The sequence below is a fragment of the Elephas maximus genome, chromosome 12 (assembly GCF_024166365.1).
Source record: "Elephas maximus indicus isolate mEleMax1 chromosome 12, mEleMax1 primary haplotype, whole genome shotgun sequence".
Lineage (NCBI taxonomy): Eukaryota > Metazoa > Chordata > Mammalia > Proboscidea > Elephantidae > Elephas > Elephas maximus.
In genome coordinates this window covers 18,087,932-18,103,948 of record NC_064830.1, presented here as the reverse complement: position 1 = coordinate 18,103,948, position 16,017 = coordinate 18,087,932, and the positions used below count along the sequence as shown (strand labels likewise).

General features: G+C 37.4%; 1 protein-coding gene across 8 annotated transcripts in view; it reads left to right on the top strand.

Moving 5' to 3' along the window:
* The window catches only part of KIDINS220 (kinase D interacting substrate 220), a 128,987-nt gene that overhangs the window by 71,581 nt on the left and 41,389 nt on the right, over nt 1-16,017 (top strand). For all 8 annotated transcript variants that reach the window (XM_049904674.1, XM_049904672.1, XM_049904669.1 and 5 more), the window contains 2 exons: nt 55-199; nt 7,681-7,843. In XM_049904674.1, coding sequence (XP_049760631.1) covers nt 55-199; nt 7,681-7,843 — 308 coding nt within the window. The remainder of the gene's footprint in view (nt 1-54; nt 200-7,680; nt 7,844-16,017) is intronic.

Below are 16,017 nucleotides of genomic sequence, written 5' to 3'. Positions count from 1 at the left end.
AGTTCTTAGACTGAAAATAGCAGGTTCATTCTTATTTATAATACATTGTTTCAGGATACTTACCGGAGAAGACAGATACAGCGGACGATCACTCGGCAGATGTCCTTTGATCTTACAAAACTGTTGGTTACTGAGGACTGGTTCAGTGACATAAGCCCTCAGACTATGAGAAGATTACTTAATATTGTTTCTGTGACAGGTAACTTCTGTTTCTTATTGTCTTATGATAAATAATAAGCTTCAACATTAACAAAGCAATTTAATTTCAGGAACAAATGGGTATATTGTATTAATGTTTTCATTGTAAATACCACCATTATTGTGGAAAACAGAATTCCACACGAGGAACTCAGTCATAGAGTAAGATTCCTCAATTTTATTGTCAATATTTGCACCACCATTAAACCAAACCAAACCCACTGCCGTTGAGTCGATTCCGATTCATAGCAACCCTACAGGACAGAGTAGAACTGCCCTGTAGAGTTTCCAAGGAGTGCCTGGAGGATTTGAACTGCTGACCTCTTGGTTCACGGTTGTAGCACTTAACCACTACACCACCAGGGTTTCCCCACCACCACCAGTGAAAAAAAAAAAAAAAGGAAACCCTGATGGCGTAGCGGCTAAGTGCTATGGCTGCTAACAAAATGGTCGGCAGTTCAAGTCTGCCAGGCGCTCCTCAGATACCCTATGGGGCGTTGTGTAGGGTCACCACCATTAGTTACTTGCTAATTAGTCTTGAGACAGTCATATCAACACTTGTAATTTAATTTGTAAAATCTGTGTCTCTTTCTTTGGATGGTTAATTCTGTAATGATGATTATATTGAAATTATGTTTTAATACTAACATTGAGGCTCATACTGTGGAAATATATTGCAAATAGGATTGTATCTAATAATACATTTACATTCTTCTTGGCAATTAATTTCCTTTAAACGAGGCCCCAAACCTCATTATTTTTTATTAAATCCTGCAATGGAAATGTTCTAGCATCTTGTCAATAACATTTATATGCTCTTCTAACAAATGTATATTGAGTATATGCTAAATGTCAGATATTGGTCTAGGCATTGTGGAGATAAAGCAGAGAACAAGATAAAATCTCTCCCCTATTGGGGAAGACTGAAATATATAATGTCATGTAATGATAAATGCCATAAAAAATGAAACAGTGAGAAGAAGATAACACTCCCCCACTCACTCCTTTGAAATTATTCCCACCAACACACAAACATATTGTTGTTTCTCCTGTGGGGTGGGGGAGGAACCTCTTGACTCCACCTCTAGCTACCACCCCATTTTTCAGGAAATTCCTTGAAAGAGATATCTATCCCTGTGACAGATTCTTCTCCCTCTGTTCCCTCTTACCCTACTCCAATAACCCTTTGCCCTCAGTACTTCCGCAAAATCGCACCTTTAAGGTAACTTCCATGTTATAAAATTACTTCCATGTTACAAAATCCAGTGGCCAAATCTTAGTCCTTGCCTAAATTGAAGTGTTAGCAGCACTTGACAATATGTTGATCACTCCCCACTTCTTGAGATTATTTCTTTATTTGGCTTTCGTAATGCCACGCTTACTGGATTTTCCGACTCCCATGCTGATGGTTATTTCTCATCTTCTTTTACCATTTAATGTTGGAATGCCATGGACTCGGTCCTGGGATCCTTCCTTTTCTATGTAGACTAGCTCCCTTGTCGATCCCATTTAGTCTCAAAGTTTTAAATACCACTTCTATGCTGAAGACTCACAAATGCGTATCGTCAGCCCTGTAGCTGTCCAGTTGCCTGTTTGACGTCATTTCCAAGACTCAACATGTCCAAAGTTGAATTCTGTTCATAGTCGCTCTCATCTCAGTTAATCCAATTTTTTTCTAGTTCCTTGGGTTAAAAATCATGATGTTTTCACTTTATACACCACCTCCAGTCTGTTAGCTGACTGAGCAGCGGTTAAGAACAAGTCTTCAGAATATATCCAGAATCAGACTATTTCTCACCATTATGTCTCACCTACATTCATTATTGCCGTAGCTTTCCATCTGGTTCTCCTTAGAACTTACCACCTTCTAATACATCATATCATTTACTTATTAATTTTCTTTATTGTCTGTTGTCTCTCTGTAGAATGTAAGATCCACATGGGCAGGGATTTTTATCCATCTTATCGCTTTTTCCTCAGTACCCAGAACAATGTCTGTGACGTTGTTGAATGAATAAGAGAACTGAATGAAGTGGGAACTGAGTCTTACAAGTATCTCGACAAAAGCGTTTTAAGCAGAAGGAACAGCAAGTATAAAGGCCCTTTAGGTGGGATTCCATGAACAGCCGGAGGGCAGTGGGAAGCGATGTTGAAGAAATAGCCAGTGGCTAGTTCATTTTGTGTCTTAAACCAAGCCAAACCAAACCCATTGCTGTCACGTTGATTCCAACTCACAGCGACCCTATAGGACAGAGTAGAACTGCCCCATAGAGTTCCCAAGGAGCGCCTGGTGGATTCGAACTGCCGACCTTTTGGTTAGCAGCTGTAGCACTTAACCGCTATGCCACCAGGGTTTCCATTACAGACCCAAAATCCATGGCAGGGGCTTTAGGTTATGGTAAGACATTTTCAGGCATTTTAAAGGGGATCAACTCAGTGTCATGTAATAGTTGAGTTGAAATACACGTTTTGAAAATGATGGTTTTCAGAGTAGAAAAAAAGTATTTTCTGAACACCTCATTTTAAATGTAAGAATTTCTCTTAGTCTTTGACTATATAGTAGACTTTCTAGATTAATTTAAATGGGAGATATTTTTATTTTATTTAATCAATGTAGCTCTGCCTGAAAACAAAAGATTTTTGGTAAAATACCTGTTTATAAAAATATCTAATGCCATAGTTTCATTGCTTAAAATTAAGTGTTAGGTTAAAAATAACAGATTTAAACCTTTGTATTTTAATGGAATTTTGATAGTTTTCATGATAAATATTTCATTAAGTTGGATAACATTAGTTGGACCTATATAGGAAATATTTTAATGGAAAGGATTGAATTTGAAGGCAAAAAACTTGAGTTTGAGTCCTGGACATATTACCCAACTTCTTGAAACCCCCATTTCTTTGTATGCGAAAATGGACCATGTGTCTCTGTTGAGCATTATGCAGGTAGTTTTTGCTATATTATTAGGAATAAGAAAGTCATTAAAAAAAAAAAAAAACCTGTTGCTGTGGAGTCGATTCTGACTCATAGTGACTATAGAACAGAGTAGAATTGCCCTATAGGGTTTCCACGGAGTGATTGGTGGATTTGAACTGCCAACCTTTTAGTTAGAAGCCATAGCTTTTAACCACTGTGCCACCAGGGCTCCAGTCATAGAATAGATGGGACTGATATCAGAAAAGAGTTTGGGATTGTAGCGGATAAGATACTGGAAAGTATTTAGTTGAGTGGCTTCCTACTTAAAAACTGCTTTATCAAATATGCTTCATTTTAAGTATTATTGCGTGATTTTGGAGAATAAAATTATAAAAAATTTTAGACACATTCATTGGACGAAACTTTCTCTTCCTGTTACTTTATTTCTTAAGTATTAGATGTTGTTGTTGTTGTTGTTGTTAGGTGCCATCGAGTTGGTTCCGACTCCTACCCTGTGTACAACAGAATGAAACACTGCCTGGTCCTGTGCCATCCCAACGGTCATTGCTATGTTTGAGTCCCTTGTCGCAGCCACTGTGTCAATCCATTCCATTAAGGGTCTTCCTATTTTCACTGACCCTCTACTTTACCAAGCATGATGTCCTTCTCCAGGGACTGGTCCTTCTGATAACATGTCCGAAACGAAGTCTCACCATCCTCACTTCAAAGGAGCATTCTGGCTGTACTTCTTCCAAGACAGATTTATTCATTCTTCTGGTATTTTATGGTATATTGAATATTCTTCACCAACTCCATAATTCAAAGGCATCAGTTCTTCTTTGGTCTTCCTTATTCATTGTCCAGGTTTCACATGCATATGAAGTAATTGAAAATACCATGGTTTGGGTCAGGCACACTTTAGTCCTCAAAGTGATGTCTTTGCTTTTTAACACGTTAAGGAGATCTTTTGCAGCAGATTTGCCCAATGCAGTACATCATTTGATTTCTTGATTGCTACTTGCATGAGCATTGATTGTGGATCCAAGTAAAAGGAAACCTTTGACAACTTCAGTTTTTTCCCCATTTGTCATGATGTTGCTTATTGGTCCAGTGGTGAAGATTTTTCTCTTTACGTTGAGGGGAAGACCTGGTGGCATAGTGATTAAGTGCTACGGCTGGTAACCAAAGGGTTGGCAGTTGGAATCTGCCAGGCACTCCCTGGAAACTCTATGAGGCAGTTCTACTCTGTCCTGTAGGGTCTCTATGAGTCAGAATCGACTTGACGGCACTGGGTTTGGTTTTTTGGGTTTTTTTTTTATGTTGAAGTGTAATCCATACTGAAGGCTGTGGTCTTTGATCATCATCAGTAAGTGCTTCAAGTCCTCTTTGCTTTCAGCAAGCAATCTTGTGTCATCTGCATATTGCAGGGTGTTAATGAGTCTTCTTCCAATCCTGATGCTGACATTATTCTTCATATAATTCAGCTTCTTGGATTACTTGCTCAGCATACAGATGGAATAAGTATGGTGAAAGGATACAACCCTGATGCACACGTTTTCTGATTTTAAACCATGCAATATCCCCTCGTTCTGTTTGAATAACTGCCTCTTGGTCTGTGTACACAATTAAGTGTTCTGGAATTCCCATTCTTCACACTGTTGTCCATAATTTGTTACGATCTACACAGTAGAATGCCTTTGTATAGTCGATAAAACACAGGTAAACATCTTTCTGGTAGTCTCTCTTTTTAGTCAAGATCCATCTGACATCAGCAGTGATATCTGTTGTTCCAGGTCTTCCTCTGAATCCACCTTGAATTTCTGGCAGTTCCCTGTTGATGTACTGCTGCAGCCATTTTTTAATTACCTTCAGCAGAATCTTACTTGCGTGTGATATTAATGATATTCGATAATTTTCACGTGCTGTTGGATTACCATTCTTTGGAATGGGCACAAATACGGATTTCTTCCAGTCGGTTGGCCTTGAAGGTGTCTTCTAGATTTCTTGGCATAGATGATTTAGCACATCCAACGTTGCATCTGTTTGTTGAAATATCTCAATTGGTATTCCATCAATTCCTAGAGCCTTGTTTTTTGCCAGTGTCTCAGTGCAGCTTGGACTTCTTCCTTCATTACTATTAGTTCTTGATCATATGCTACCTCCTAAAATGGTTGAATGTCAGCCATTTCTTTTTTGGTACAATAACTGTGTATTCCTTCTATTTTTTTTGTTGTTGTTTCTTTTTTTATATATAATTTTTATTGTGCTTTAAGTGAAAGTTTACAAATCAAGTCAGTCTCTCACACAAAAACTTACATACACCTTGCTACATACTCCCAATTACTCTCCCCCTAGTGAGACAGCCCACTCCCTCCCTCCACTCTCTTTTCGTGTCCATTTCGCCAGCCTCTAACCCTCTCTACCCTCTCATCTCCCCTCCAAGCAGGAGATACCAACATAGCCTCAAGTGTCCACCTGATCCAAGAAGCTCACTCCTCACCAGCATCCCTCTCCAACCCATTGTCCAGTCCAGTCCATGTCTGAAGAGTTGGCTTTGGGAATGGTTCCTGTCCTGGGCCAACAGAAGGTCTGGGGGCCATGACCACGGGTGTCCTTCTAGCCTCAGTCAGACCACTAAGTCTGGTCTTTTTATGAGAATTTGGGATCTGCATCCCACTGCTCTCCTGCTCCCTCAGGGATTCCCTGTTGTGTTCCCTGTCAGGGCAGTCATCGGTTGTAGACGGGCACCATCTAGTTCTTCTGGTCTCAGGCTGATGTAGTCTCTGGTTTATGTCCTTCCATCTTCTTTTGATGCTTCCTGCATTGTTCAATATTTTGCCCATAGAATCCTTCAATATTTCAAATCGACACTTGAATTTTTAGTTTTTCCATCTTGAGAACTGCCAAGCGTGTTCTTCCCTTTTGGTTTTCTAACTCCAGGTCTTTGCACATTTCATTATAATACTTTGTCTTCTCGAGCTACCCTTTGAAATGTTCCGTTTAGCTTTTACTTCATCATTTCTTCCGTTCGCTTTAGCTACTTTACGTTCAAGAGCAAGTTTCACAGTGTCTTCTGACATCCATTTTGGTCTTTTCTTTTTTCCTGTCTTTTTAATGACCTTTTACTTTCTTCATGAATGATGTCCTTGATGTCATCCCACAACTCATCTGGCCTTAACCGCTGTGCCGCCAGAGCTCCTCAGTGTTGCCAGCACATTTTAATACCTTGTTTCTTGTTGCTCTTGGTTGTCACTGAGTCAGTTCTGACTCACGGTGACCGCCGTGTGTGCAGAGTAGAGCCACACCATAGGTTTTCAAGACTGTGACCTTTCAGAAGCCGATTGCCAGGCCTTACCTCTGAGGTGCTTCTGGGCAGAGTTGAACCATCAACCTTTTGATTAGTAGTCCAGTGCTTAGCCACTTGTATCACCTTCTAGTTGCCTGGTTTTATGAAATTTTAGTTTTATGTGAAACTATATAGTAATAGCTGCTGAAGCTGAAACCTTTGGAAGGCAGAAACTTATCAGAGAAGGAAAACGCAGATGTTTTCCATTAAAAGGAGCAATAGAAAAGTGCTAAGACTGCACCCTGTCAAAGGCAGGAAACTCTTGAGACCTGACAAAACAAGTAAGTCCTGTCGAGTTCCATCTCTCAACAGATTTCACTGTATTTACATCCCACTGAGTAGATCTCTTCCTCTCTTGACACACAAAATTTATTACTTGCTGTCTTGTTGACTTGCCTTCTCCACGAGAGTGTTAGTTTTATGAAGGCAGTAAGCTTTATTTCATGAGTTTAAGTTTTATTCTAGATGGAAACTAAACCGATAACGATGAAGTAAAACTGATATAATTAAAAAGTGATATCAGCAATTGAAAATCTCTGTCAACTCAAAACTGATGATGCAGTGGAACAGCGCCTCCTTTCTGAAAGTGTGAGAATTGCAGCTGTCCATATGTAAGCACATGTAGCGGTAGAACACGGAATTAGGGTCCAGAAAACCCCAGCAATGGATAGGGCTTTTTCCGTATATAGAAGTAACAGATTTTAGACCCACTCATTTTAACCCACTTGGTAGGTTACCTGGATAGACAGCCCTTAATACATAAAAATGAAAGTGTTTTTGGGGCCGCACATTTACTCATAAAAACCAAAGGCTGAACTAGCGTATCTGGATCTGTTTGAGGCCCATCAGTAGGATCTTAGCATATGGGTAAACTGACGTTCTGCTGTCTGATCACGTGCAGCATCCGGGCGGTGTCTGGCACGTAGCCAAGTCCTGAAAGAGTTTTTTCCGCATGTATGTGGTCGGAGCAGTATGTGGGACCATGGCAAATCACACATACAAAAATTACTTTAGGATTAAACAGAATTGTGTCTAAACCTTAGAAGCTGTACAGTATAACTCTTTGGATTATAGCAGCCATATAAATACTGGGTTTGAATTTGTAGTATAAACTAAATGCCAAAATTTAAGGATTTGATGTTATTTTTTATGTATACATATGCTAAATGTTTAGTAGCACTCATCTATTAATTTTAAAATGTTTTTGTATTCCTTAAAGGGCGATTACTGAGGGCCAATCAGATTAGCTTCAACTGGGATAGGCTTGCCAGCTGGATCAACCTTACTGAACAGTGGCCATACCGAACCTCATGGCTCATATTATATTTGGAAGAAACTGAAGGTGTTCCAGATCAGATGACATTAAAAACCATTTATGAAAGGTACTTTGACCTATTTATATTTACCTTTATATTCAGATTGAGTTAACTTTTCAAAAAAAGTTAATGCATATACTGCAAAATGAATACATATAAATATGAACAAAATGTATGCTTCCAGATTAAGCGAATCATTGCTGTTATTTTCCACGATGATTCTGAAGTTGTATACAGGTATATATTGCACCATGTAAAATTTACAGCTGTTTTTGGCCATGTTCTTTCTTTTTCAGTATGCAGCCTATATACTAAAATTATGTTTAATTACTAATATTGGCTTTATGTGTTTATGTATTTTAGTATTGGCTTTATGAAATTCAAACATTAAAACATTATTATTTATTTCCATTTTATGTTTTAACCTAGGTGTCTTTATGTGTTAAAGAGACTTCATTTTCCAAGTCATTAGTGCAGGCATTTTTCACAGCTTTCTATCTGGAAGACTCTAGAAATTGTGAATACTGGCTGGAAAAAATTCTTTAATTACATTAGACAGTAAAGGAATTATTGGTCTTTTATAGCAAATCATTTGAAGTACTTTTTTAAATTTCCACTTCTGCTTAAAAAATTGATTAAAATTTTTTCTCGAAAGACCTGCATTTGAGACTCAGTGAAATGTACATTTTGAAGAATTATCAGTTTCCTGTCAAATTCACAAAGTTACCGTATTTATATGCAAATAACGCATACTTTCTACCTTTTTTTTTTTTGCCAACCGTGGTCCCTCCTTCAAAACTTTTTCATGAGTGCTGCTATGCCAGTTTTTTTTTTTTTTTACATGTTGCTGTAAAAAAATTAGCGTCGCCCAATTACGAAAATACCTCCTGGGGGAGGGCACGGTTGACAAACCGTAGAAGGCACACGTTATTTGCGTAAAAATATGGTATAACCCTTACTGTTTAATAGAATATTTCAGTTCATTCAAAGATTTTAACTGCTACTCTAAATAAGCTAACTCTTTAAAAGAAGAAAAAATACAAAGGAACTGTACAATTTTATAAAATTGGATGTAACTGAAACTGCTATTTAAAAAATATAAATGAGATATTAAATCTAACAAAGCATCTAGTGCAGATAGAACTTTTAAGATTTCAAATAATTTTTTTCCCTTAGAGTATCGTCAGCGTGTGTTTTTCATTATTTTCCAATCCCCTTTTTTTGTGTACAAGTTCTCTTTAACGTTTTTTAGATAAATAACTGGTTTTAAAATTTAATCAACTTTTAAAATCAGAAGTAGAAATTCAAAAAGTATTTCAAATGACTTACTATAAAAGAATAATAATTTCTTTACTATTTAAAGCAAATAAAGGATTGTTTGTTGTATTACAAATTTGGGCTCTTCTGGGTTTTGCAATGTTTAATTTATGCTAAATTAAATCAGTCATTTAAAATTTGAGTGCTGTGTCAAGTAAGTGTTCTAGTAGATGGCAGTGGTACATGGTTTCCGTATGCCTGTGGAAAAGTGGCCTTGAATTGCATTTGGTCTTTGTTAGTTTAGAAATTATCTTCTTATTACAAGATAGGTGATTGGTTTTTTTCCTTGATTGTATAGTAAAATATTGTTTCAATTCATGAATAAATGTATCACAACATACAAACCCAAACCAAACCCAGTGCCGTTGAGTCAATTCCAACTCATAGCAACCCTATAGGACAGAGTAGAACTGCTCCATAGAGTTACCTAGGAGCGCCTGGCAGATTTGAACTGCTGACCCTTTGGTTAGCAGCCGTAGCATTTAACCACTACGCCACCAGGGCTTCCATTATCACAGCATAGGTGCTGTGTAATTATGAATGCTTGCTAGATATGAACAGTCATTATGAAGAGTTCCATCTTAACTCTTTAAAAGTTTTAGCTGCTTAATAATAATTCATACCAATATAATGAGGTATATTTTTCACATGCTATATTTTATACATTAAAGCCCTATTTAACATAAACAGGTAATATTTCTGCACTCTCTTTTTATCCTTGAGAAATATATTATTATTTGTATATGTATATGAAAATATGTCACAGAAAGGGATAAGCCTTCATTTAGGACTTCAACTGAATTTGAAGGTAGACAAAACTTCAGATAAAGTGACGGATGGCCTAATAAACAATGTCTGAAGTGATTTGAGGCTGCTTTGGATTCTTAGAGTCTAAGTTGTATTGTTCCTAGAGTAATACAGTTGGTTTCTAGAGATTTGAAAACTTGGAAACAGGAGAGCTAGTTTTCTCATAACCAGTAACCAGTTGCTGTCGAGTCAATTCCAACTCATGGCGACCCCATGTGTTACAGAGTAGAACTGCTCCGTAGGGTTTTCTTGGGTGTAATCCTTACAGACGCAGATCACCAGGCCTTTCTTCTGTGGTAACGCTAGGTGGGTTCGAACTGCCTACCCTTGGGTTAGTAGCCAAGCACAAACCATTTGTGCCTCCTAGGTACCTTTAGTACTTACACCAAAACCGAACCCATTGCTGTTGAGTCGATTTTGACTCATAGTGACCCTTTAAGACAGGGTAGTACTGCCCCATAGGGTTTCCAAGGAGTGGCTGGAGGATTCAAACTGCCGACCTTTTGGTTAGCAGCCGAGCTCTTAACCACTGTGCCACCAAGGCCCCTCTTTAGCACCTAGTCAGTACTTATTACAAATCGGGTTCTTCTCTGACCTTTTCTTTTGTTCTGCATGGTGATCGTTCAGTAAATATTCGTTGCCTTGTTTGTATTTTTACTTAGAGACATCATTAAAGTGCGTGTATCTAAGAGCTGTAGTCCCTAGTGCGCTCACGTTATTTCTGTAACTGCACGTCACACTTAATCGAAATCGTTATGCATATATGTATGTCAGAAAAAAACACAACAAACAGCAGCCACCGTGTTGGCTCTGATTCGTGGCAGCCCCATGTGTGTCAGAGCAGAGTTGCGCCCCATCAGCTTTTTAGTGGCTGACTTTTTCTGAAGCAGGTTGCCAAGCCTTTCTTCTGAGGCACCTCTGGGTGGACTCGAACCTCTAAACTTTAGAGGAGCTGCCAAGCATGCTAACCATTGGCACCACCCAGGGGCTGTGTCGAAAGCTTTTTAAAAAAACTGTTTTGTTCCAGGAATGGATGAAGCACAAACTACTTTTTTTCTCTCTCTCTCTCCCCCTCTCTGTCTCCCTCTCTCAACTCTAATATTAAAAGCAGCCAGTACCTATGAAAGTTGTAGGGCAAGTAGAGGTAGAAGGTGCAGTGTTCATTAGTATTTTAAGAACTGAATTCGACAAATGCCAAGAAGGCAAACTTAATCACTTCAGGTCCCGTAAGGAACAGTCAGTGAGGACAAATATTAAAATCTGTAACTCTTGGTTTAGTGAGTTAATTCAGGTGAATTCATACATGTTTTTTAAAAGCCCCTAATGACGGCGTCTAATGTCTTTGCAGAAAATTGGTCTTATTTCCGCGTTTCGTTAAACTATGTAGAAAATACTGAACATGTTTGTATAAAACTGAGCTTTCATCTTATCACTGGGAAGTACTTTAAATTAGAAAACAGTAGCTCTGGAGCTTGGTGTTTAATTTTTTTTGCTGGAATGGTGGCAGGAAGGCAAAAGATAAAAAAAAAAAAGGGTGAAGAGTAATTTGAATCTCGTTTGAGGTATTATTGTTTGAATATAGCATGCCTTCCTTAAACCTTACTTCTTCAAGATACTAAGAGGTCTGATTGCTTCTTTTGATTTTTGTTTATTTTCTGTAGTTACTTTTCCTCACTTAATGTGTGTGTAATGTGAGTTTTTTACTATGGGTCAAGGCACGTATAGTTGTTCTTTGTGTTTCTGTGTGTTGTAGGGGCTGGCCAGGGAGGCAGGGTACATAGGGAGGCAAACGTAACAGCATGTTACGCCCTTGCAGAACGTACCTTTTATAATTCATTTTTTTTTTTTTTTTTAATTTGGAAAGACTCTTAAACTTACAAAAAAGTTGCAAGAATAAGAATAGTACAAAGAACGTCCTTATACCCTTCACCCAGTTATGGATTTTGTTGACATTTTACCCCATTTTCTTTCTCATTTTACACTCACTATATCCCCTGTGCGCACACAGACTTTATTGTGTGTGCACTCTCCCCCGATACATTTTACACGCACACATACACGCACACGTGCATGTTTTTTCTAAACCATTAGAAGATAAATTAATTACACAGAGTGTGGTCCTTTCCCCTAAATACTTGAGTATCAAATTACTTACATTCATTTAAAGATGCAGCATATACATTTGAAGCAACTGGAGGGGAGCAAAAATGTGATGCCTCAAATCATCAACCAGTTAACACATTTTATCAGTATCGGGCTACAACGTATTCTGGAGAGTAGAAAACTTTTCAGGCTAAAATAGTGGTATTTTACTGATAGATAATTGTTTGACCTTTTTAAACTTTCATTCTAATTGGCTAACATTTGACTCTGACCGGGTATATGATTTCACGTTGTTGAAGAAAATTTTCAATATTTGTATATTTTCTAAATTAAAATATATGTTATAGACGAAAGAGAATATATAGCATATAGATTAAAGAAAACGGTAATTATTATCCGTACACCCATACTCTGTTTATGAAATAGAATTATTTGCCAAAGAAATGTTTTCAAAGGGGGAAAGTATTTTGCATCATGTAATAAAAGTAACTTAGGGTGGGGTTTTGTAGGGGAACATTTTTTTTTTGTTCAAGTAAATACAGAATATTGTATGTTGGAGGTACAATGAGTTAACGTGAACTGTGTTTTGGCATTAAACCAACCCATCCTTTTTGACTTCAGCTCTTGGCTGGCCTGCCATCCGTGAGTGTGTTAAATTCAAGATGATTCTGAGATGCTTTTTTTTTGTTTTTTTGAGAAATAATTATGTCTTTTCTGCTACAAATACTTACAAAGATTATTTTGTAGCAGTGTAAGGAAAAAGACAATATAATAAGCAATTTTTGAGAATTCATAAGAAATTAACTTAAAAATATAATAAGATTTGGAATGAAAACTACACTAAGACAATTTATTGTAATACGTTATACTAATTTGGGTAACACTTTCTAGACAACCACGGCTGAGTCCTTTGATGTCATTTGGATAGTAAAAAATCTTATTTACAGCAGACAGAAAGCGGCAGGATATAATTGATATTCACTTATTTTATTAAAGAAATCTGATTTAGTGAAAACAATCAGAAAATAGTATTTTTAACGTGAGTAGTAAAACTTATTTTTTTTCTTCCATAAAAAACCTCATTTATTTTATAGCAATTTGATGACACAGCTGCTTGCTTTATTCAGCTGAAAAAGAAAATGTTGGTTCTTGGTGTTTGGAAAAATTGCTTTGTTAAATTATTTTCTAAATTGTTCAACTTTTAACAAATGACATTTGATACTAACACTGGAAAGCAATTTGAGCTAATTAAGTAGATCCCTCTATAAACCATCGGAACATGAAGATAACATACTGTTCATTCAAGATTATTTTAATTGGTACAATTATTGTAATTTTGTTGCAATTATGTGTTGAGCTAAAAGCTTTTGTCTAGATCATTTGAGGGGTTTTTTTTTTTTTTTGGGTTAACATACATTTAGTCAAAAGAAAGGGAGTGAAATAAAAAACTGAAGATAAAGATTTTCTACTTTTTATTACAACATTTTAGACAACCGTTGAAATATTTTAGTATAAAACTTTTTCTGGTTTTTCTCAGTAAGCCTTTTAAGCAGTGTCAGAGGTTTTAAAAGATCAATTTATGTGGTTTTCATGAAAGTAATGTTTTAAGTTTCTGTTTTAACACTGCTCAAGCAGTCTTTTACTCAGAATGATATGGTCAGAAGAGTTTTGTGATAAAAATAATACCATACTTTATTTCGTTGCTCCATTTTAATTTTTTTTAAACCATTGAATAAGTTTTAAGGGAACCTCAGGAGGGCAACCATCTTCCATTTCATTGAATTAGCTATTTGCTGAATAAACTATGTAGAAACCTAATTTATAGCCTTAATCCTGAAGTAAACTTTTTTCAGTGATTCAGGTAATGGGATTTCTGTACTTAAGACATTTTTTCATAACCAGACATCATATCTTATGATATTCCTTCCTGCTGTTCAGCCAAAGAGCCCTGGTGGCACCGTGATTAAGAGCTCGGCTGCTAATCAAAAGTTCGGCAGCTCGAATCCACCAGCTGCTCCTTGGAAACCCTGTGGTGCAGTTCTGCTCCATTCTGTGAGGTTGCTATGAGGTGGAATAGACTTGATGGCAACAGGTTTTATTCAGTCAAAGTTTTAATAAGCTGAATTGTACCACTTCAGGTCATCTCATGCGTCCATTGGCTCTCACTAACCTCTTTGGTTATTAAAACACATTGCCTTTGAGTCAATTTTGACTCATAGCGACCATACAGGACAAAGTAGAACTGTCCCATAGGGTTTCCAAGAAGCGGCTGGTGGATTTGAACTGCTGACCTTTTGGTCAGCACCCAAGCCCTAAACCACTCTGCCACCAGGGCTCCTGATTATTGTAGCCCCTCCATTGTTGGCACGGATGATGCTTGTTTCTTTTACATATACCCTTAAGTTAGGAATTTGAATACCGTGAAAAGTTGTGCACTGGTTATTTTAGATGGTGAAAAAGTTGTCTCATCTCCTGTGTACTGATCATTTTTCTCTTCATTTAGGCTTTGAGATACTGAAAATAACTTATTTTTCCAAACACTGTTTCATGCATGCTGTTTTGGTGTTTTTTTGCATAGTTTGGTGTCTTAATGAGATTCTGTCTTCTTGATAGATGGGCCTTTTCTGTAGGTGTGAGTGTTGTCATCATTCAGAACTTACTAAGTTGCTATCTTGTGTATGATTGTTGCTTCTTTCTTTACTCCCAAAACACACTTGCCCTTAATGTGTATGTAATGTAAATACTTAATTCTGAGATTCAAGATTTCCATCAGTATCCTTATCTTTTTATAAGAAATAGCCTGATTTGGTTTTCTTTGCAAAATCACTAGGTACTTCTCCATATAGAAGAGACAACTTGTACTGAAGGGGGGAGGGGAGATTATATAATCTAAAATGGAAATTGCCTGGATAAAAATAAATAGCAATATATTTCCCAAACTTAATGTGAAGAGTAAGCCTGCAAACCATGAGCAGAGATGCCTGTAATCAGGCATAATACTGAAAATTATGTGCACATTTCCCATTTTGCAATGTTTATTTCTGTTCGTTACCTTTGTGAAAATTAACAAAAGTAGGCATGACTTGCGGGTACATCAAAATAAATAAAATTTAAACCAAATCAAACCCACTGCTGTCGAGTGGATTCTGACTCACAGCAACCCAATAGGACAGAGTAGAACTGCCCCACAGAGTTTCCAAGGAGCGCTTGGTGGATTCAAACTGCCGACCTCTTGGTTAGCAGCTGTAGCACTTAACGACTGTGCCACCAGGGCTACCAAATTAATTTTAAATAAAAATAAATTAAAAAAATCTTCCCATTTATTTATCTTTAGGAATCTGGATTTTCTTAATTTTCACAAAGGTAATGAACAGGAAAAAAATGTTAACTTTTTTTTTTTACTTTATTTATATAGGTTGCTACTTATTTGTTTTGTCATTGCTACAGGACAAGCAGTAGCAATGCCAAAGATGTGAGAGAAATTAATGGGAGAAAGCTTCAAATTTGTTCGTTGATTCAGAAAATAGTTATTGAGCACGTGTTACAGGCCAGGCACCATTCTAGGAGCTTGGCTCTGTCTGTGGACAAAGCAGAGATCCCACTTCTGAGAAGCTTACAGTCTCACAGGGAGTGATGACTAGTAAACAGTACATATGATAAGTAGTTACACAGTACCTTAAAAGGTGACAAGCGCTACGGAGGAGATAAAGCAGAAGAATAAAGGAGATCAGGAATAGGGCAGCTTCCACATTAAATGAGGTGGTCAGGATAGACTTCATTGAGAAGGTGAGAGTTGAGCAAAGACTTAAAGGAAGTGAGAGAATTAACCAAATGTGTATAGGGAAAGAGTTGCCAGACAGAAGGAAGAGTTTGGACAAAGGTCCTGAGGTCACAGAGAGCCTGGAAGTTTCCAGGAACATGGAGCTGGTGTGGGTAGAGGGTATTCCATGAGGGAGAACAGGTCAGAGATGAAGCCAGAGAGCTGAGCGGGGTACGGTTCATGCATGGCTTTT